This window comes from Phyllostomus discolor, chromosome 9 (genome assembly GCF_004126475.2).
Source record: "Phyllostomus discolor isolate MPI-MPIP mPhyDis1 chromosome 9, mPhyDis1.pri.v3, whole genome shotgun sequence".
In the NCBI taxonomy this organism is placed as follows: Eukaryota; Metazoa; Chordata; class Mammalia; order Chiroptera; family Phyllostomidae; genus Phyllostomus; species Phyllostomus discolor.
The window spans coordinates 53,987,324-54,010,796 of record NC_040911.2 but is presented as its reverse complement, the minus strand read 5'-3'; the positions used below and the strand labels follow the sequence as shown (position 1 = coordinate 54,010,796).

At 42.0% G+C, this 23,473-nt stretch overlaps 1 protein-coding gene across 7 annotated transcripts in view; it reads left to right on the top strand.

Annotated features, from left to right (window-relative positions):
* Nucleotides 1-23,473, top strand: part of ALDH1L1 (aldehyde dehydrogenase 1 family member L1) — a 108,082-nt gene that overhangs the window by 14,365 nt on the left and 70,244 nt on the right. For 5 of the 7 annotated variants that reach the window (XR_004899300.1, XM_036009375.1, XM_028524012.2 and 2 more), the window contains exons 2-8: nt 11,756-11,907; nt 13,768-14,002; nt 14,840-15,005; nt 17,257-17,358; nt 18,171-18,260; nt 19,126-19,263; nt 21,550-21,675. Coding sequence is in view for 6 of the 7 variants with exons in the window: in XM_036009375.1 (XP_035865268.1) it covers nt 11,781-11,907; nt 13,768-14,002; nt 14,840-15,005; nt 17,257-17,358; nt 18,171-18,260; nt 19,126-19,263; nt 21,550-21,675 (984 nt within the window). In the remaining variant the exon portion in view is untranslated. The remainder of the gene's footprint in view (nt 1-11,755; nt 11,908-13,767; nt 14,003-14,839; nt 15,006-17,256; nt 17,359-18,170; nt 18,261-19,125; nt 19,264-21,549; nt 21,676-23,473) is intronic. The other 2 variants (XM_036009376.1, XM_036009377.1) reach the window with 2 other exon arrangements.

The window sequence follows — 23,473 nt, the reverse complement described above, 5'->3', positions numbered from 1 at the left end:
ATACTGTGTAAGTTAGGTTTAATGGTGACATATTCCCTTAATTTTTGTTTGTCTGAGAAAATCTTCATTTATTCTTCACTTTTGAAGGATAATTTTACTGGATACAGATTATATCTAGTTTTAGGTTGATGGGATTTTTCTTTTAGTACTTTAAATATTTCAATCCACTCTTTTCACTTGCTTGGTTTCTGAAGAGAAGTCTGATATAATCTCTAGTTTTTGTTTGGGATGATGAAATAGTTTTGGAAATAAATGGTTATAATGCTTGTACAACACTGCAAATGTAAATAATGCCACTGAACGGTACACTTATAACTGGTTAAAATAGCAAGTTTTATGTCATATAACTTTTACCGCTATAATAAATTAAAACAAAACAGCTATAGTAGACACAAAGGTAAACAAATTGACCAATAGGACAGAATACAAGTCTAGATATAGATTTACTGATACATTCTCTTTTCAATGGAGGAAGGAAGGACTTTTCATTATCAGGTGCTGGGTTAATTTGATTTCCATATGGAAAAATATTTCTGGACTTCTACCTCATACTGTACACAAAAATAAATTTTAGAAGGATTTAAATATGAAAAGCAAAACAATGAAGTTTTTAAGTATTTTCCTTTTAAAAATTAAGATAATGTGACATCAGCTTTGTGGCAGCATGAGTTGTTACTTTGTTTTTCTTTTATGTTACAAATAGTAGGACATCTATAGCCCAACATAAGGTCCTCCACATAGCATATCAGGACATCAGAGAGATTTCTATATCTGTACATCTGAAGGTGAGTGGATTAGACCTCTTGGAGGCAGCAGAGCCAATGACCAGAAGATCTAAGATTCTAAGGAATGTCCATGACACCTATATCCCATCCCCCTTCCATTGTGCAGAAGAAAGGACTCCCAGAAGAAAGGACTGTGCCCAAGACCCCAGTACCCATGGCAGCAGTAGTGGTGCCTGTTACATGAAGCTACAGTAATAATGGCAATGTCCAAGACCACAGGCTCCAGGATTTCAGCAGTACCCACAGGCCAGGTACCCTCTACCCTGTAGTGGTTGTGACTATCATCTTGGTCCTTCCAGCAGCAAGATACGCTTTCAAGACCCTGGTACCCACAACAGCAGTGATGGCTCCCATGACCTCCAGAAGCTCCAGGAACTGGAGTGGCATCCAAGACCTGAGTTTGCAGAAATAGCAGCAGTACTCACAACCTATTGACACTGATAGCAGCAAGGCACCAGCAACCTTAGAGGCACAGGCAGTGACAACAAAAGCACTGGGGATACTACTGGCAAAGGCAGTGGAGGGTGGAAAGGACTTAACTAGAGACAACTCAGATGCATCAATAGAGGAAAAATTCATCAAACACAGTGAAAAATTTTAGTAACACAGTATCACAAAAGGAAAATAACAGTTTTACAGAAACTAAACTTAAAGCCATTCCAGATTGTGATCTGATTGAGAATTCACTATAACTATCTTAAAGAAACTCAGTGAAGTACAAGAAAATTCAGAAGGACAGTTAAATGAGCTCAAGAATAGAATTAATGAACAAAAGGAGTACCACACCGAAGAGGTTGAAACTCTAAAAAAGAACTGAACAAATGCTGGAGCTGAAGTACTAAATAAATGAGATGAAGAATGTATTAGAAAGCATTGGAAATAGAACAAGATTATGGAAAAGAGAGTTAGTGAACTCAAAGATAGAATTGTAGAAATGATTCAGGTAAAAGAGGATAAAGACTAAAAGAAAATTGAAGAAATTCTAGAAAAACTATCCATTTCTGATGGAATTCTATCCAACTCCATTAGAAAAAAGCAACATGAAGGTAATGAGTATCCCAGAAGGAGAAAAGAGAGAGAAGGGAGTCAAGAGCTTATTTAAAGAAATAACAGCTGGGAATTCTCCTGAACTGGTGATAGAACTGTCGTATAAATCTACACAGCTAATGGAACACCTAGTTATCTCAATGCAAACAGACTTTCTCCAAGATGTTATATAAAACTGTCAAAAGTCAATGATAAAGAATGGATTTTAGAGGGAGCTGGGGGAAGGAAGTCAGTAACCTACAAAGATACCCTTATTAGGCTATCACATTTCTCAGCAGAAACTTACAAGCCACAAAAGAGTGGAATGGCATATTCAAAACATTGAGAGATAAAACTAGCAGCCAAGAATACTCTACCCAGAAAAGTTATTCATGTATGAAGGAGAAATGAAGGCTTTTTCTGACAAACAAAAGTTCAAAGAGTTCACTACCACTAGATTTGCCTTACAAGAAATGAAATGACAGAAAAAATATGCAAAACTTTGAGTAAAGTCATAGAATCAGAAAAAAAGTTATTTCGGAATAGAGCATTAATCACTAAAGGTTAGCATTAATGTTAAAGGAAAAAAACATAAATAACTATAGCTACTGAAACTTGGTAACAAACCTACAACATAAAGCGTGAGAACAAAAGTATAAAATGGGAGGAAGAAAAGGTTGGAACCTAGAAAATGAAGATAAGATGCTTATCAGCAGAATAAAAAGACTATTTTAATTATGAGACATTTTATATAAACCACATGGTAATCATAAAACAAAAATCTAAAGCAGAGGACTTCTGGCCAAGATGGAGGTGTAGGTAGATGCACTTTGCTTCCTAGCACAACCAAAAGAAGAGCAACACCAAACTTAAAAACAAAAAAATAACCAGAACTGCCATAAATCAAAAAAGCCTGACACCCATGGAGTTGAAGTAGCATTCATTCAGATGGGTAGGAAGGGCAGAGACAGGCAGCTAGGAAGAGAAGATGCATAGCAATCAGTGGCTGGAGAACCCGGTGGGCAAGGCAATGGCTGGCAGGACTGGATGGCCTCACAAACCAGGAGGAACAACTGGGAGCAAGACAGACCATGAAACCCAGGGTTCCATCATGGTGAATAAAGCCTCAAACCTCTGGCCATAAAAAACCTGTGGGGGTTGCAGCGGCGGGAGAAACTTCAGCCTCAAAGTAGAGTTCATTGGAGAGACCCACAGGGACCTAAAATGTACCCACCGCCCTGGGAGTCAGCACCAGGGGGGCCAATTTGCTTGTGGGTGGTGAGGAGAGTGACTGAAAGCCAGCCAAGAGCCAAGGCAGTGGCATGTTTCCCTCTTCGATCACCTCCCCATATATGGTGCCACAAGGCAGCAATGTGAGTTGCCCCATCCTGACAACACCTGAGGCCCCACACTTTACAACATAAAAGGCATGCAGAGACAAAAAAAAAACATGGCCCAAATGAAATAGATCAAACTCAAACATGGATCTAAGCAATGAAGAGATAGCTAACCTATCAGATGCAAAGTACAAAACACTGGTAATGTGGATGCTCACAGAAATGGTTGAGTATAGTCACAAAATGGAGGAAAAAGTGAAATAAAAACATACAGGGAAACAACAGCGAAGGGAAGCATACTGAGATTCAAATCAACGATTGGAACAGAGGAAGAAAAGAACATTCAACTAGAAAGAGAATGAAGAGACAAGATTCAGAAAAATGAGGACAGGTTTAGGAACCTCTGGGACAACTTTAAACATTCCAACGTCTGAATCATAAGGGTGCCAGAAGGAGAAGTGGAAGAGCAAGAAATTGAAAACTTATTTGACAAAATAATGAAGAACGTCCCCAATCTGACAAAGGAAATAGGCTTCCAGGAAGTCCAAGAAGCTCAGAGAGTCCCAAAGAAGTTGGATTCAAGCAAACACACACCGAGGCACATAGTGATTACATTACCCAGGGTTAAAGATAAGGAGAGAATCTTAAAAGCAGCAAGAGAAAAGGAGACAGTTATCTACAAAGGAGTTCCCATAGACTATCAGCTGATTTCTCAAAAGAAAACTTTGAAGGATTGGAAAAAGAAGGGGCTGGAAAGAAGCATTCAAAATCATGAAAGACGAGGACCTATTTCTAAGATTACGCTATCCAGCAAAGCTGTCATTTAGAATGGAAGGGCAGATAAAGTGCTTCCCAGAAAAGGTCAAGTTAAAGGAGTTCATCATCACTGAACCCTTAATATATGAAATTTTAAAGGGACTTAGCTAAGATGATCAAAAATCTGAACAGTCAATAAACTAAGGAGGAACAGATTGCTCATGGGAGAGGGGTTCAGGGCAGATGAGAATAAAGGGGAGAAAAAAGGGACAAGTATAATTGCAAAATCAATAAAATATATTTCAAAACAATCTAGAGCAGACACATGAAACATGAGAGAAAACTGAGAAAAACTTCATAGAAAATCCCTAAGCTCAGCTGTCAGACAAAAACATAAGTAGAGAAATGAGATATAGAAAATACAAAACAAGATAAGATGGCAATAGTAAGCCCTCATATATCGATTACCCCAGATGTTAAATAGAATGAACTCACCAATCAAAAAACACACAGTGGCTGGATAGAATAAAAAACAAGACCCAACTATTGTTGCCTGCAATAAACTCATCTGTGCTCTAAAGACAAACATAGGCTCAAAGTAAAGGGGTGGAGGATACTAAGTAGACCAAAGCCAAAAGAAAGCCATTATAGCCATACTTATATCAGACAAAACAGACCAAGCCAAAATAGGTAACAAGAGACAAAGATGGACATTATGTAATGATTAAGGGAACAATCCATCAAGATAACATAACATTTATTAATATATATTCACCCAACATTGGAGCACCAACATATTTAAAGTAATTATTAACAGATCTAAAAGGAGAAAGAACTGACCACAGAACACAATAAAAATGGATGACTTTACTACCCCACTTAAAACAATGGAAAAATCATCTAGACAGAAAACAAGGAAACAGCAGCATTAAGTGACATATTAAACTAAACGGACTTATATATAGAACATACCACCCCAAAGCAACAGAATGCACATTCTTCTCAAGTACAAATGGAACATTCTCAAGGATAGACTCTACGTTTGGGCACAAAACAAGTCTCAAAAAATTTAAGAAGATTGAAATCATATCAAGCATCTTCTTGACTACTGTGGGTTGAAACAAAATCAACTACAAGAAGAAAACTGGAAATATGTGGAGATTAAACAACATACTACTGAACAACTATTGAGTCAATGAGGAAATCAAAAAAAATGTAAAATATGTGGAGAAAAGTGAAAATGAAAATATAACAAAATCAATAGATGAAGCAAAAGGGGTACTAAGAGGGACATAAATAACAATACAGGCCTACCTCAAGAAAGAATAAAAATATCAAACAATCTAACTTTATACACAGAAGAACAAATGAAGCACAAAGTCAATATGAGAAAGAAAATAATAAAAATCAGCACAGAAATACATGAAGTAGAAATTTGAAAGACAATAGAAGAGATTGATGAACTAAGAGCTTTTTGAAAGATAAAAATTGATAAAGTTTTAAATAAATTCATTAAGAAAAAAGAGAAGGCTCAAGATAACCAAATCAAGAGAAACTAAAGAGAAAGTTACAACAGCCACCACATAAATACAAAGCATCATAAGAGATTACCATAAACAGCTAAACTCCAAAAAATTAGAAAATGTAGAGGAAATGGATAATTCTTAGACTCATACAACCTTCCTAGTCTGAATCATGAAGAAATAGAAACCTAAATAGACCATTTCTAGTAAGGAGATTGAAACAATAATTTAAAGACTCCACAAAACAAAAGTGCAGAATCAGACAGCTTTGTGGTGAATTCTACCAAATACTCAAACGAGATTTAAGAATTATCCTTCTCAAACTCTTCCAAAACAGCTGATGAGGAGGGAAGATTTCCAAACTCATTTTATGAGGCCAACATTACCCTGATACCAAAACCAAAGAAAATGAAAAAAAAAAAAAAAGAAATTATAGACCAATGTCCCTGATGCACATAGATGCAAAAAAACCTCAACAAAATATTAAGCAAATCTAATACAATGTAACAAGGATCATACACCATGATCAAGTGGGATTTATTCCAGAGATGCAAGGATGATCAGCATTTGTGAATCAATGTGATACAGTACATTCACAAAATAAAGAATAAAAACCATATGATCATTTCAATGGGTATCAAAAAGAAAAAGCATTTTGACAAACTTCAACACCCATTTATGATAAAACAAAAAACTCTCAGTTAAATGGACATAGAAGGAAAGTACCTCAACAAATAAAGTCCATACATGACAAACCCATAACTAGTATCATGCTCAACAATGAAAAACTGAAAGATTTTCCTCTACATTGAGGAAAAAGACATGGGTGTTCACTCTTGTCATTATTAGTCAACATAGTATTGGAAGTCCTAACTAGAGCAATCTGGCAATACAAAGAAATAAAAAGCATCCAAATTGGAAAGGAGGAAGTAAAGCTCTTACTGTTTATGAATGACATGGTTTTATATATAAAAACTCTAAATACTCCACGCAAAATGTGTTAGAAATAATAAAATAAGTAAACTTTCAGAGTACAAAATCAACATACAAAAATCGGTTGCATTTCTATATATTCACAAGGAAAAACTCATAAAAGAAATTAAAAAACAATCCTATTTATTGGGTTGGCCAAAAAGTCCATTTAGTTTTTCTGTAAAAGACACATTTTTCATTTTCACCAATAACTTTATTGATTTGGATGTTTTCAGTATGTTATCTCTCTCCCGTGTGGTACAATGTTGCTTGTTCTCAATTAATGACTCGATCTGATTGCTATTAACTTCAACTCATCTGCCTAACTGTGGAGCATTGTCCACTGAGAAATCTTCAGCACAAAACTTCACAAACCACTTTTGACACATATGATCAGTCACAGCACCTTCTCCATACACTGCATAAATCTTTTTCTTTTTTGGGGGGAGGGGTGTTTCAGTTGTGCTTTTACTTTTCTTGAAATAATAAAGCATAATATGCTAAAATGTTGCTTATTTTCTTCAATCTTCAATATTAAAATGGCTACACAAAAATTCGCCAGTTTGGTAAGTTTTCTTTTTTAATGCATGCTGATATGAAAGCTGTCACAATACAATCTAAAAAAAATTGTTTACAATGAAGGTAAAGACAAATAAGCACTGCTAGAGCCATCTAATAGAAAAAAGCCAAAGGAACTTTTTGGCCAACCCATACAATTGCAACAAAAAGAATAAAATAGAAATAAATTTAACCAAGGAGGTGAAAGATCTATATACTAAAAGCTATCAGACACTGTTGAAAAAAAATTGAAGACACAAAAAAATGGAAAGATATTCCATGCTCATGACTTACCAGAATTAACATTGTTAAATGTTCACATTATCTAAAGCAACTTGCAGATACAATGCAATCCGTATCAATATCTCGATAGCATTTTTCACAAAAATAGAATTTTAAAATCCCAATGTTTGTATGGAACTACAAACATTGTAAAAAGACCTCCAATAGCCAAATCAATCTTTGGCTAAAAGAACAAAGCCAAAGGTATCACACTCCCTGATTTCAACCAATATTACAAAGCTACAGTAATGAAAACAGCATGGTGTTGGCAGAAAAAGAGATACATGGTTAAATGGAACAGAATTGAGAACCTGGAACTAAACGCACACACATATGAACAATTAATTTATAACAAAGGATCCAAGAACATACAATGGAGAAAAGGAAGTATCTTCAGTAAATGATGTTGGGAAAATTGGGTAGTCAAATGCAAAAGTATGAAACTAGACCATTATCTTACACCATACACAAAAATTAACTCTAAATGGATTAAAGATTTGAATGTAAGGCCTAAACCATGAAATACCTAAAATAAAACATAGGTAATAAGCTCCTTGACATCAGTCTTAGTGAAGTTTTTGTGACTTCTATTCCAACAACAAGGGAAACAAAGGCAAAATAAACAAATGGGACTACACTGTGGTGTCATCCAGAGTCTCTAGTTGACATGAGGGTTCACTCTAGATGTTGTATCTTCTCTGGATTTGCACAAGTGTATTCTGAACATATATCCATGTTCATAGTATCATACAAAGTATTTTCACTGCCCTAAAAATTTTGTGCTCCACCTATTCATACATTTCCCCTGTTCCAATCCCTGGTAATCACTGGTCTTTTTACTATTTCCATAGTTTTGCCTTTTCCAGAATATCATATAGTTGGAATCCTACTGTAAGTAGTCTTTTCACTTAGTAATATTCACTCAAGTTTCTTCCTGTCTTCTCATGTCTTGATAGCTAAATTCTTTTTAGTGCTGAATAATATTCTGTTATCTGAATGTACCACAGTTGATCAATGTATTCACCTACCAAAGAACATCTTGGTTGCTCCCAAGTTATGGTAATTACAAATAAAGCAATGATAAACATCTGTGTGCATGTAAGTTTTCAATTTCTTTAGGTAAATAGAAAGAAGCATAATTACTAGATTATACATTAAGGATATGTTTAGTTGTGTAAGAAACTGCCAAACTGTCTTCCAAAGTGACTGTATCATTTTGCATTCCGCTAACAATGATTGAGTATTCTTGTTGCTTCACTCCCTCGTCAGCATTTGATGTCAGTGTTCCAGAGTTTGGCCATTCTAGTTGGTATGTAGTGGTATCTCATTGTTGTTTTAATTTGCAATTCTTTGATGACATATGATGTGAAGCATATTTCTATATGCTTATTTGCCATATGTATATCTTTTTGATGATATGTCTGTTAAAATCTTTGGCCCATTTTTTAGTCAGGTTATTTTTTATTGTTAAGTTTTAAGAGTTCTGTGTTTATTTTTATTTTTTTATTTTTTTAAAGATTTTATTTATTTATTTATTTTTAGAAAGGGAAGCGGGGGAGAGAGAGAAAGAGAGACAGAGACAGAGAGAGAGAGAGAGAAACAGAGAAACAGAGAAACATCAATGTGCAGTTGCTGGGGGTCATGGCCTGCAACCCAGGCATGTACCCTGACTGGGAATCGAACCTGCGACACTTTGGTTCGCAGCCTGCGCTCAATCCACTGAGCTACACCAGCCGGGGCTACTTTGTTTATTTTTAAATACCAGTTCTTCACCAGATAAGTCTTTTGCAAATATTTTCTTCTGGTCTGTGGCTTTTCTTCTTATTCTATTGACAATGCTTTTGCAAAACAGAAGTTTTTGATGTCAGTGATGTTCAGCTTATCAATTTTCTCTTTTATGAATCATGCTTTTGGTGTTGTATTTTTTTAAAAAATTATTTATTTATTTTTAGAGAAAGAGTAAGGGAGAGAGAAAGAGAGGGAGAGAAACATCAATGTATGGTTGCCTCTCACTCACCCACTACTGAGGACCTAGCACGCAACCCAGGCATACATCCTGACTCGGAATCAAACTGGTGACCCTTTGGTTCACAGACTGGCACTCAATCCACTGAGCCACACCAGCCAGGGCCCTTGGTGTTTTATTTAAAATACTCACTGTATACCCAAGGTCATCTAGGTTTTCTTCTGTGTGACTTAGTTTTCTAGTTCTGTGTTTTAAATATAAGTCTATGATGAATTTTGAATTATTTTTTGTGAAGGGTATAAGGTCTAGATTCATTTTTTTGCATGTAAGTGTTCAGTTGTTCTAACACTATTTGTCTAAATAACTGCCTTTGCTCTGTTATAACCTTTAGTTCTTTGTCTTACCAAAGAAAAATATTTTAGGAGACAAAGAGACAATTTTCATGAACTTGGAGTGGCCAAAGATTTCTTAAATAGAATACAAAAACCAGTAACCATAAAAGAAAATTTAGATAAAGTATACTATTATGCATTAAGTTTAGGGACTTCTTGGTTCATTAAAAGGCACCATAAGAGACTTGAAAAGAAAACCACAGACTAGGCCTGTATGACTGAGTTGGTTTGAGCATTGTCCTGTACACCAAAAAGTTGGGGGTTCAATCCCTGGTCAGAGTGTATATGGGAGGCAACCAATTGACGTGTCTGTAATCTCTCTCTCCCTCCCCTTTCCTTTTTCTCTAAAATCCACAAACATATTTGAAAAACGAAAGAAAACCACAGAATGAAGATATTTTTCATACATATATACCTGACTGAGGACTCATAATCTAGGTTATTTTAAAAAACAAAAGACTACTTGCAAATCATAAGGAAAAGACCACCCAGTGGAAATTATAATAGACAAAAGAGTCAAAGAGTCCATTCCCACAAACAGATATACAAATGGCCAATATACATAGAAGAGCTGCTCAACTTCATTAGTCATTAAAACCCCAGTGATACATTTGTATTTCATATTAGCAAAATAGCTGAAATGAAAAAGCACAAGGCCACAATGCAGAACACATGGTAGTGGAAATTGGTACAACCACTTTGGAAAACTGGCAGAATATGCTAAGGCTGAACATTTTTATACCTGTTACCCAGGAATTTCACTCCTAGGTATATATGCCATAGAAATGTATTCCTATATACAGTAAGAACCATGTGGCAGAATCTTTATAGCATTTCTTTTGGTAATAGCCTCAAACTGGAAAACTATCCAAATGCTAATCAACAGTAGAGTGGATAAATAAATGTATGTATTTACATTCACACAATGAAATACTATGCAGCAATGAGAAATACCACAGTACAACAACATAAATAATATTGAGGGGGAAAATCCACAAAACATTACAATGTGTGATTCCATTTATGTAAATGAAATATATATATTTTAAAAACAAGTAAAAGTATTTGATGCTATGGGGAATAGTGACTGGAAGAGGTTCAAGGGGATGCTTATGAAGTAATTCTTTTTCTGATTGCTGATTATAAACGTGTGTTCAGTTTGTGAAGATTCATTGAGCTACATACCTATGTTTTGTGTACTTCGTATATAAAGTATGTAACTTTAATAAAATTTTTCCCACCCTGGCTGGTGTGGCTCAGTGGATTGAGTGCTTGCCTGCTCAAAGGGTCACCGGTTTGATTCCCAGTCAGGGCACATGCTTGAGTTGCAGGCCAGGTCCCTGGTGGGAAGTATGAGAGAGACAACCACACATTGATATTTCTCTTTCTCTCTCCCTCCCTCTCTGTCTAAAAAATAAATAAAATATTAAAAAATTAAAAATATAAAAATTTTCCCCAAATATGTATGTTTTTGTAAATAGACAATTTAAAGAAATGTGTCAGGTAAATCGGGTTTTATGGATGTGAGCATGGTGAATGAATAAACAAATGTTGGAGACATTCACATGACCTAGCTATGCATCATTCCATATTATCTTCCTTCTTCTTGGCCAGCCCAGTGGCACCCCTCCCACCTCCCACCCCTATCTGCAGTCCTTAGGGTCTGTCCATGGAGCATGCTTTCCTGTGAAGCTGAGGTAGACAAGCCCTCAGAACTGGGCCCTCTTGGTGCTTCTAAGTCATATTTATAGGCTGAAAGTCATTTGAGGCATGTGGCATCGTTCTCATTAACAAATGAGGAAACTGGGGCTTGATGTGACTTGACCAAGGTCACAGACTGGTTAACTACAGAAATATGATCAAATGTGCCTCAGGGAACTTGATACCCAGTGTTTCATGCCAATTTGGAAGGTTTCAAGGAGTCCCTAAATTTACTGTCTCTGTGCATCTCACCCACTGTAACATCTAAAGTCCCTCCAACCCTCATCAAACCATTTTTCTCTGGTTCTTTCACAGCTTCCCTGCAGTGGCCTGCTGCTAGGGAGCCCCAGAAAGGAGCTGAGAGGTTGGGAGAGGAGCAAGCAAGTTAGGCTCTGTGCAACTGCCTCCTTGAGGCCAGCGAGCCCTATCTAATGCTGCAACCTTATTCTTTCCCCAGGTCCTTCTGAACTTTCCTTGCTGCCATGAAGATTGCAGTTATTGGGCAGAGCCTCTTTGGCCAGGAAGTTTACTCCCAGCTGAGGAAGGAAGGCCATGAGGTTGTAGGCGTGTTCACTGTCCCAGACAAGAATGGGAAGGTGGACCCCCTGGGTGAGTGGGAGCAGGGAAATGGGGTGTCCAAGAGAGCAAGTTGTGGTGGATGGGAGAAGAGTCTGCAGGATCTTCTGGTGGGGCTGTGGGAGTCCCTTGGTCAGAGGCAGCCACACATGGTCCACCCTGATTCTGCTCTAGTGCCAACTGGCTGCCTGGATTTTCTGGAACAAGTGGAGACCTCCTCACTTAATTGTGGGGTGGGGTTTGCATCTTAGGGAAAGGCCATGGAAAATCTCCATCTTGCTCCTAGGGCCCCACTGTCTGACTGCTCCAGGTTTTCTGACCCTAGTACCCAGGCTCTGAAAGAAATGCCAGGCAGGAGTAACTGTGTCCTGACCACTTGGAGGTCCTGATACACAGAGTACTGACTCTAATCTGGGAGTTTCTGTTCAGAGGGGTGGAATGGAGTCTGAGAATTTGCATTTCTAACAAGTTCTCCAGTGATGCTGATGCCCTTGGTCCTATAAGGAGCACAATTTGTGAATCACTGGCTAAGCTGGGGACCTCCACAGCACAGCAAGATGCAGGGGCCCTCAGCTCAGATTCACAAGCTCTCCATGGACACTTATGGATCCTTCTCAGGTCTGACAGATACAGAATGTAAGGCTTAGGAAAGGGGCCTTATGTAGCTGACTAAGCACAAGATTATAATTCATAAGGAAGAGTTGGGCCTCCCAGGACAGCAGTGCAGGCTGACCCTGGATTCAACTCCAGCAACCACCCTGATGTCAACCAGGCCTTGTTCCTAGATCCGACTCCACCTATGACCCTTAACATAGCCTGAATTCAGCTCCCAGACATTAGTGACCACTGGACACCAGCCCCTGAGCCTGGACCCAGACTGAGCCTGGCTGGGCTGCTGCTTGACCCTACCTGAAGATGGTCCTACAGAAATATTCTTTTGGTCACAGTGGAACAGCTTTTACAAGCACAATCTGCTCACACTGATCGAAGGCACAGAGGCAGAGGGGGATAGAAGGTGGGGTCAGGTCTAGTCAGGGGGCCAGACATCAGGTGAGTACAACAGAATCAAGTACTGTGAAGTATCTGATAGATGATACAAAAGAGAACTTGAAGGTACTAGGATAATGACTGCAGAAGGTAGCTGCCACCTCTAAGGCTGGGAAAAATCAAGGGAAGAAGCTCTAACTTCTAAAACTTGGAATTGTGGGCTGTAATTCAGACCTGTGTGGAGAGACTGCTAGCCATGGGTGCTGATAACAGGTCAAGAGGAGGTGCATGAAGGCTAGGACTTGGACTTTGGACAGCAGGCACTGGCGGCAGGAGGGAGTTGTGTGCACTGAGGCTAGTTCTGCAGATACTGGGAGACTGCAAGTGACTCAGCTGCTTCTTTGGGGTGAAGAAGTGAGGCTGGGGTGATGCTCACAGGACAAGAGCTCACAGAAAGGAGTGAGCCCTTCCTTCTCTCATTCTCTCCCCCTCTAACACCCATATTGGCAGTGCTTTTGCAGTTTGCAGGGTCCCAAACCCCACCACAGAAAGAGGAGAAGGATGGAGATCAGTAACTTGGTGATGGGCATGGTGAAGGTGTTGGAGTGGCATGAGGTCAAGAGGTCAGCCATAGGGGCTTAGGCAGGAGTCTGGGAGAAGGAGGAGCTCAGTTGTCATGTCTTAGTTATCAACAGAAGTCAGTCCAGACAGAAACCTCACTCTTGGCTAATGCTGTCCCCTCTGTGCTGCTGGTTTGAGACTGACGGGGCATTGAAGAAGGATGAAATGGACAGGACTGGGAGAAGATGCATGATTCACTTTGCTGGGAAGGCAGAGGTGGTCATGTGTGGGTGGGTGTGAAAAGGGGCCAATTTCCTATTCACTCACTCACTCACTATCCCACAGGCCTGGAGGCTGAGAAGGATGGAGTGCCAGTGTTTAAGTTCTCCCGCTGGAGGGCGGGAGGACAGGCTATTTCTGATGTGGTAGCAAAATACCAGGCTTTGGGTGCTGAGCTCAATGTCCTGCCCTTCTGCAGCCAGTTCATCCCCATGGAGGTCATCAATGCCCCCCGCCATGGCTCCATTATCTACCACCCGAGTCTGCTCCCCCGGCATCGAGGGGCCTCGGCCATCAACTGGTAAGATGGCAAAAACATCACCCTCTGCTTGAATCATCATCTTTCCTTATCCTGGAGCTTTTCTCTGTGGCTGCTGATCAGGCATCATTCAGGTGCCTGTCCTGTCCTGCCATGCTAGATGGCATCCATATACCAGATTGCTGAAATGTTATCAGTTAGAAAGAATGCTCAAGAGAACTAGGGGTTGGCATTGCTAAGCACTCTATATTATTACAGTAAACTGCAAAGTAGACAGGGGTCTCAGAAACAGCTGTGAAGGGGTTTGCTGGTGGCCTCACCCAGGAGGCTACCAGGACCAACCCAGGTGATATGCCTAGTGGCCTGCTCTAAAATCCACCCACTTCCATATTCTCACTAGCACCCACTTGGAAAGAAATAAAGGTGGATGATGAGAAGTACTAAGAAGATAATAAATGGGTGATGTGTTGAGTGGGTGGGGCAGTTTGGATGAGTAGTCAGGGCACGGAGACATTTGAGTTGGGAAAAGAGAGTGGGTTTGCAGTTAAACTGGTCTGATTGGAATTCACACACCAGCCATGTGTCTTCACTTCTCTGGACTTCAATTTCCTTGTCTGTAAAGGGGGCATGCCATGCCTCTTACACGAGTTGGGAAGATTAAGTTAGAGGTGTATTGAGCTTTTACTGCAATGCCTGGCACATGGTTGGTGTCAATAAATACCGTTTTTTTCTCCTTCCCACTCTTGCCAGAGCAGGCATCAATCCTCCTAGGGATTGAGGGAAACAAGGATGTGTGCTGGAGAATGGCAGGGACCATCCCCAAGGCATCTTCTGTTGTTTTTTCTGCTAGACTCAGGGTTTCATTCTACTTTTCCCTAGGACCCTCATTCATGGAGATAAAAAAGGGGGTTTTACCATCTTCTGGGCAGATGATGGCCTGGACACTGGGGACATTCTGCTCCAGAAAGAGTGTGAGATCCTCCCAGACGACACTGTGAGCACTTTGTATAACCGTTTCCTCTTCCCTGAAGGCATCAAAGGGATGGTAAGTGCTGGGAGGTGGCATTGCCACATGTACCTGCATGGCCTATTTGTCCTGGAGACCCTCTCTAGGCCCAGCCTGTTGTTGAAGCTGGCCAGGAATCTGTTCCCCAATTCCAGGACTCTGGAAGGAGCGAACTCTCATTTCAGGGTTTTAAAGAGGCAGAATTAGGACATATAAGATACTGTGTTAGGCAGGACTCTTGCTTACAATGGACAGAACCCAGCCCAAAAAGCTTTAGCCAAAAAGGGAACATTTAACAGAGAAGACTAAAGGCAGGGATGGTATCAAGCATGGCTGAATCCAGAGGCTTAAGCCATGTCACTAGGATTCTGTTTCTCTTTTTTTCTTCCCGATTCTTCTTTTCTGTTTGGTTAGCTTCATTCTAGGGTTGCCTGCCCTCAAATGGGAGGAAAGGTAGTCACTGGTAGGTCAAGGTATACACTTCCGGGTTCCAGGGGAAAAGAAATCCCTATTGTCTTAGAATTCATAAATAAAAAATCAGAGAAGACTGTGATTGGCTGATTTGGGAGTCATGTGACCACCCTGAGCCAATCACTAACCAGGATGATGGAATATTCTGGCAGACCTCGCATGCTTCCTGCCCTGGCCTGTTGGGGAAGGAAGGCTCCTCCAGGTGTATTTTATAGACCAAGTTTTCCCATGAGAGAGGCTTCTGTTACCAGAGGAAGGCACAAGAATAACTGAAAATCAGAGATACTTGTGCTTGGCATGACAGTCACACCCCATGGGACCTGACTCCAAAGGTGTTGGAGTTGTGCAAGGCCGCTGGTGGTCCAGCAGGAGGAGGGCAGCTAGTGATGGCCAAAGGCAGACACATTTCTGCTTCTCACCCATTCCAGAAGCAGGCAGGAGGCCTCCAGGAGGAGACCATTTGTTATTTGGCAGTAACAATAATCATAACAATGAGGTAAAAGTGCTCACTGCTACCCAGATGTCAGCTGTTCATTTCCCTCAGCCAGTCTGGTCTGCTGCCACCTTTTTTTTTTAGGTGTGTTCATTGCCTCTTTGTATTCTTTCCCATGCAAATTGAACTTGCTGGAGATTTGATATGACAGAGAAACACATTACCTTGCATATCTCCCAGTAAACAATTAAAAATATCCTTTAAGGCTGTGCTATCTAATAGTCACCTGAGGCTATTAAATTAAAATGAATTCTAATTAAAAATGGACTTTCTCAGTTTCACTAGCTACAAGTCAAGTCCCTAAGAACTACACATGGCTGATGGCCTCTGTATTGGACAGTACAGATGTAGAATGTATTCACCACCAAAGAACATTATACTAGGTGGTACTATTTTAGGCATTTCTCATACTCCCATCATTTTTAGTTTCTCTGTCTCTGGGGCCTCTTCTCCCAGCCCCCTCCTTACCATAAGCCCACCTTCCTTGCTTCCCCTCCCCTCTGCCCTGAGTCCTTGTCCCACAATCTTTTTCTTTCCTTAAACAGAGAAACTACTCCCAGCTTAATCTCAGACCTCCAAATATGCCAGGAGGCTCACATTTCATTTTTCTTAACAGGCAGGGAAGGTTTTAGATAAAAAACATGGAAATTCTTTCAATTTCACTGTCTTTGGTTATATTTTGCTTGCTTGTTCATTTTGTTGATTAAGTTCCTGTTAAAGGTGAGATCATATGGTATTTGCCTTTCACCCCCTGCCTTATTTCACTTAGCATAATGCTCTCCAGATCCATCCATGCTGTTGCAAAGGATAGGAGCTCTTTTCTTTCTGCTGCATAGAATTCCACTGAAATTGAAAACAAGCTGATAGTGACCAAAGGGGAGAGGGGAGGGGACTATAGGGGAAAGGGTGAAGAGTTTACAGGACAGTTATAAAGGACACATGGACAATAACAAGGGGGGGTGGAAATAGGGGAGCAAGGTTGGGGTGGTGGTGAAGGATGGGGGAAAAGGCAGAAAACTGTACTTGAACAACAACAAAAAATGTTCAAGAAAACATGGAAGTTTGTGTGTGTGTGTGTGTGTGTGTGTTCTATATAATCTTCTAAAACCTTATGTAGTAGAGAGGGTGGGGTTTTGTGCCCCATGTACAGATTAGAATTGGATTAAGACTAGCATTATCTCTTCATACAGAAGATATTTCTTAGGTGATTGTGTGCCAGGCATGTATGATTAGTGTGGGGCAGGGTCCAGACTCTGTGAACCCAGGGGATGGGTGTACGGGGAAGGTCCTAATGCTGGGGATACCAACTGATCTGGGCCTCCCCAGGTGCAGGCTGTGAGGCTGATTGCTGAGGGCAAAGCCCCCAGACTCCCTCAGCCTGAGGAAGGAGCCACCTACGAGGGCATTCAGAAAAAGGAAACAGCCAAGGTGAGTGCCAGGGCTCTGCCCACCCTGAAACCTATCTGTGCTTGGGCTGGAGTGTGGAGGGTATCTTGGGGAGGCTGGGGTTCTGGCTGAGCAACTAGGCTGTAATTGTTTAAGGCCAGAGGAGAGGGCTTCCCAGGCTGGGGAAGAAGAAGCAAAGCTGGATGGGGGAAGGCAAGTGGCACCCAGACAGGCAAGGAACAGTGTCGTTTCTGTTTTTTTCCTGTTTCTCTATAGGAGATGGTTGCACAGGCAACGTTCCCAGAAAGAACTGTGTGTGTGTGTGTGTGTGTGTGTGTGTGTGTAAAATCAGCTGTGGTGCCAGAAGTCTCTAAGATGAGGGAGGAGAGGTAATTCGGTTTCTCAAAGCTGTCACAAGTAGAGCCTTGAGTGCTTATGGCTGTATCTCTGCTCAAGGCTTGGGAGGTGATTTGTGGGGATCTGTGTGAGTCCTGTAGGCCAGGAGAAGCAGTTGGCAGAGCACTCTGGGATGGGCCTGCACTTTGTGCTGGAACTCCGTATAAGGCCTTGTCCATCTTAACAATGGAACATTATCTTCCCCAAACCATCCGTTTGCATTCACTCAACTATGAAAGTCTTGAGGGTCAGAGAGTACTCAGAGCATGGGTACCAAGGAGAGACCCACCCAGTTCAGGGACTCAGACTAGTGTCTAAGAAGCCAGACTTTCCCGCTTTCTTTCCCAGGCTTTACTTACTGTCAGGGGTTATCAGGGTTGAAAGGGAAGGCAGGGGTGTTACCCAGATGGTCAGGGAGTAGAGACAGACTGGTTAAGCAGACATATCCTGCCCCACAGATCAACTGGGAGCAGCCAGCAGAAGCCATTCATAATTGGATCCGTGGGAACGACAAGGTGCCAGGTGCCTGGACAGAGGCTGGTGGGCAGGTGCGCTCATGTGAGGCTGGGACTGAGCTAGATCCACTGCTATGCCCCATTGGCTGCAAAACTGGTTGGTAAATAGCCACTGCTCTGAGCTCCAATCGCATCCAAGTTCCCACAGCCACTTCAGCCCCTCCCCTAGGACTATGAGACCTACCCATCATTTGGTGGCTAAAGGGTAAAGGGACAACACAGCTCAAGGCCTCCCAACCCTGCATCAAGTCTGGGGTGAGCTGCATTGGTTGTAAAATATTTCAACTCTCACCCCTGGGCTCATGGAGACCCCAGGTCCACCTCTGACTTCTAGTTGGCTCCAGGGGGCAGGAAAGCATGCTCAGGCCAGGGGCTGGGCACAAGGCAAGCAGGTGTTGCTTACAGGCTCTCTGAGGCATCAGGGTCTGGCAAGACTGTGAGCAGGGACTTTGTAGCCCATGGAAAGTCCCTTCACAAAGTCCCAGACTGTCCAAACCCCTCATCAGTGACCAATTGCCGAGACTGTGTCTGGGAGTCCCTGACACAGTCCCTGCTGCCTTTGCCATTATGAGACCCTTGGCAAAGTGACCAGTGCTTGGTGGCATAACTAGGGCAGGTGTCCTCACTTTGTGGTGCCTTGAGCAGATTTTTGCCCAATCTGTCTACCTGAGATCTGAGGCTGGGGGGCAACACAAAGGGTACTAGGGGCACACAGGGCTTAAGGGCTCCAGAGGCCTCCAAGTCTTCTCCAGGCCTTGCTTGTGCCCCTGGAGGCAGAGTCCTAGGCCCACATTGCACTGCCCTCTGCTCCACGATCCGTAGCCCTGCCTAGGCTTCCAGTGGTGGGGACCTCTTCTCATTCACCACCTTCTGGTTTTTCTGTCCTGTTTCCAAACAGAAGGTGACGTTTTTCAACTCAACGCTGAACACTGCAGGCCTGGTGCCAGAGGGAGAAGCTTTGCCCATCCCAGAAGCCCATCGACCAGGGGTGGTCACCAAAGGGGGATTGGTCCTCTTTGGGAATGATAACAAAATGGTAACAGTGCTCTTGTGGGTCACATGTCCCTACTATAGTCTCAAGGACAAACAGACTGCTGTCCAGGATTTCTGGCACTGCAGTCAGACTCCAGCTGCTCTGGAGAAAACAGAAGATAAGATGGCAGTCTCTAGGTGTCCACACTCACCCCTGACCACTCAGTCCCTCCACTTCCCTGTTTCAGGAAGAAAAGCTTCTTGTTCTTTTGGACCAAATGTCCCAGCCAGAGCTGAGTGTCCTGTGAGGGTGTCAGAATCAGGGAAAAATCCTCTCCAAGGAGTCCTGAACCTAGGGCCTTGTATTAGTCCTACAGAGTGTCCCAGTGTCACTAGGTGTGGTAATTGAACCTCTGTGCCTCAGTTTAATTCTCTTTAAAGGTCCATGGAATCATGACAGGTACTAACATGCTCTGATTCATATTGGCAGACTCTGCAACTCAGAAACAGCTAATATTTATGGAGCACTTTCTGTGTGCTGGCCACAGTTTTAAAAAATTGATGTATATTCAACTCTCTCGACAACTCAATGAAATATATATTGATATTCTACCCATTTTACAGAAGGAGTAACTAAAACACAGAGATTTTAAAAAACCTACCCAAAGTCACCCAACCTAGTTTTTGGGAGAGCAGGGATTCAAACTCTAAAATTCTGACTTTGAGGCCCACCAGTTGGCCACAGTACTCTACTATTAATGCTCACTGCTTGCAGTGGTTGGACAGATTGGGATCTTAAGATACCAGGGGGCAAGGAAGAAAGAAGATAGGCAGGGGACTGAAAACTTTAGGGAATTTCAACAACCCTTAAAGCTAAGGGATGTTGAACCCTAAGTTTCATTGGTGTGTATAGGCCAGGTGGACTGTGGCACTGCTTTGCTTGGGATTTGTGTGAGCTCACTGTGGGTGCCCACCCTGCCATGCTCTGCCCTTGGAGACCCTGAGGCTGCCATCAGTGTCTGTGATTTACAGTAGTTGGGTGTTTTAGATATTCATGATTGATAAATGCAGTTGGAAGACTAGGCCTGTCTTGGATCAGGTTCCCTAGAAGCAGCTCCTCAGATGGGAGATCCTGTGTATGTGATTTATAGAGGGGGGCTGCTCTTAAAAAATCATGTACCACTTAGGGAGCAGGCTAGGACAGAGGATTCTAGCCTTAATTAGGGCAGGCTCACCCTAGCTGGTGTAGTCAGTGGATTGAGTGTGGGCCTGTGAACCGAAAGAGTCACCGATTTAATTCTCAGTCAGGGCACATTCCTGCATTGTGGGCCAGGTCCCCAGTTTGGGGCACAGGAGAGGCAACTACACATTGATGTGTCTCTTCCTCTCTCCTTCTCTTCCCCTATCTCTAAAAATAAATAAATAAAATATTTTTAAAAATTTTTCTTAAAAAAAATTAGGGCAGGCTCTTCAGTGTTACTTGTATCTGCAGATTATGTCCTGATATTTTCACATTACTCAGCCCTTGGTTTTTGCTGCCTTAAAATAGGGTGAGAAACAATGAGGCATAGCCCCTGGGCTTTTGGGCACAGCTGTGCTTATCAGCCAACATAGAGGATAAGTGTTCAGAAGTAGGTCACTAATAGCCTACCATTACAGTAGCTGGAGGATTGGGGCCCCAGCTCAGCTGGGCCCTGTTGTGGGGGAGGGGCACTGACTTCATCCTCTGTGATATCCACGAGGATAGCAAAACAAAGAAGGCAGCCTTGGAGACCCTTGGTTCAACCATGTTTTGGGAATTCCCAGCTGGGCTCACAGAAAGCTCCAGAACACCTTAAAAAAACAGCAGGCTGGGATCAGGCAGGGAACCTGGCACCAGTTCTATTAGGTCATGTATAGATCATGCTATTCTTATAGATCTCTTATCAAACAGAGATGTCCTGTTCTATTCACGAGTACATCTACTCCTCTTGTTACCATGGGGTGTTTGGGAGCTAAGCTGTTGGTGCATAATTCTTTTTTCAGTTAGCTTTCAAATTAGTGCTTGAATTATTTGTCTAATGAGTGGGCATCAATTTAATAGATATAATAAAGTCATTACATTGAAAAAGAAAGCCAGAGCACAGTGGGGTTGGTGATAGGGAAAAGTGAGCATGAGCTCTACAGTTTCCTCTGCGTCCCTAAAACTACAGCCTCCCCACTCTGAACTGTTTTCTTCATCCTTTATCTGAGACTCCCTATGCCTTTATTGCTGTGATGGTCGGAGATGAAGCACAGTGCTCTCTGTAGAATTGCTCCTTTCCCTGCCATAAAGGCAACCACAGGCACTGTAAAATCCTTTCTTGTACAGCTGCTGGTGAAGAACATCCAGTTGGAAGATGGTAAGATGATTCCAGCCTCACACTTCTTCAGGGGAGAAGACAATACTGTCCTTGAGCTGACAAAGGCAGAGCTGGTCACCATGGAGGCTGTGCGGGTAAGAGGCCACTTCAGGGCTACTGTATGGCTGTGCACTGCTCATGGGTTTTGTGAATCACATTCCCTGGAGTCAAGCTATGCACGCTCTCTGTGGATGTATGTGCTGGCCCTAGGCACAGTGTTTGTTCTATCCTATTTTGGGCTTTCTATGTCCTCTTGCCCCTTCTTCCTCTAGCAGTGGGACCCTGACTTTTCTATGGACTCATTGTCAACAGTGGACAAGTTAAATAGAAGCTAGCTGAAAGAGCCAGATGCCAAGACCAAGGACCTATTAATATGTGCACTGGAACCTTCCAGAAAGACTTCCCTAGAGAGAGTACTCTGCGATGTGATCAGCCTAGGTGTCAATAGTCAGGCAGACTCAGACTCTATTCCAGCTCTCTCATGATACTAGGCAGTGTTTCTCTCTGAGAATCAGTCTCTTCCACCTGAGTCCAGTAGGTGGTCACTTCCCAGAATAGTTTCTCACCTTTCTGATGCCCCCACCCATCACCCTCACCCTGGGAGTCGTGATATTGGTAATACTTAGCCTTATTTAATAGACATTGGTTGAATTTTCAGACATTCACTCATTAAATTATATATTCAACTACTTATTTAAGAAATATGGCCCAGGCTGGTGTAGTTCAGTGGACTGAGCATGGGCCTGTGAACCAAAGGGTCACTGGTTCAATTTCCAGTCATGGCACACGCCTGGGTTGCAGGCCAGGTCCCCAGTAGGGGTGCATGAAAGACAACCACACATTGATGTTTCCCTCCCTCCTTCTCCCATCCTTCTCTTCTCTCTAAAAATAAATAAATAAAATCTTAAAAAAAATGTGGATTGAACTCCTACCAAATGCCGGGTGCTAAGCTAGACACTAGGAATGTGACAATAATCACTGCCCCTACTGTCATGAAGTGTCCTTTCTCATGGGAAACAGAGCCAATGAACAGTCAAGCAAATGAAAAGAATAGTTTTAGACTGGGATAAGTGCTACAAGTGAAATAATAAGGTAGGAACAATGCCCTTGGAGGTCACAGACAACGTTAGAAGGAATAATGAGGGAAGCCTTCCCTGGGAGGAGGGGAGGTCTTGAGTGGAGACCTAAGTGGACAGAGAATACCTGGGAGAGGACCTTGAAGACAGAAGGAACATCAAGTATGAGGCCCTAAGAGAGGAGGGCCCTCCCTATGTTAGAGAGCCACAGGAAGGCAAAGCAACTGGAGCCCAGGGAGGTGGGCTGTGATGGGAAGAGGCAGGCCAATCAGCAGGCCACAATGATGAGTGTGGATGTTGACAAGTACAGATAGCAGGATCCAGCAAGGGAGGGACACAGGAACATCAGGAACATCCTCAGTTGAAAGCTGAATATTTGAATGTCTGTTTAAAAAAAAAAAAGGAAAGAAAGAAAAGCCTGTTCATTCAAAAAATATTCTTGGAGCAATTGTCCTGGCCCTGGCCCTACACCTGTCCTGGAGTTACAGGGCCAGCTGGATAAACTGCTTTCTGGAGCTTATAGTTGAGTGTCACTCAGACTAGGGTAAGATTGTATGTAGAGCTAGGCCTGAGTCAGAAGCTGCTACAACTGAGTCCATCTGTGAAATGGAAAGAATAAAACCTGCCTCAGTGGATGCTGTGAAAAGTAGAGGAGAGAATACATATGAAAAGGGTCAATTTAGTAGTATTAATTAGAATCTCAAAAAATGTTGGTAATGAGCCTAACAGTCATTAAAAGAAGCAGATACTTCTAGAGTGTGTATGTGTGTAGAGTTCCAAACACTTCAGGAATACAACTCTATGAAATTGGTGCTTT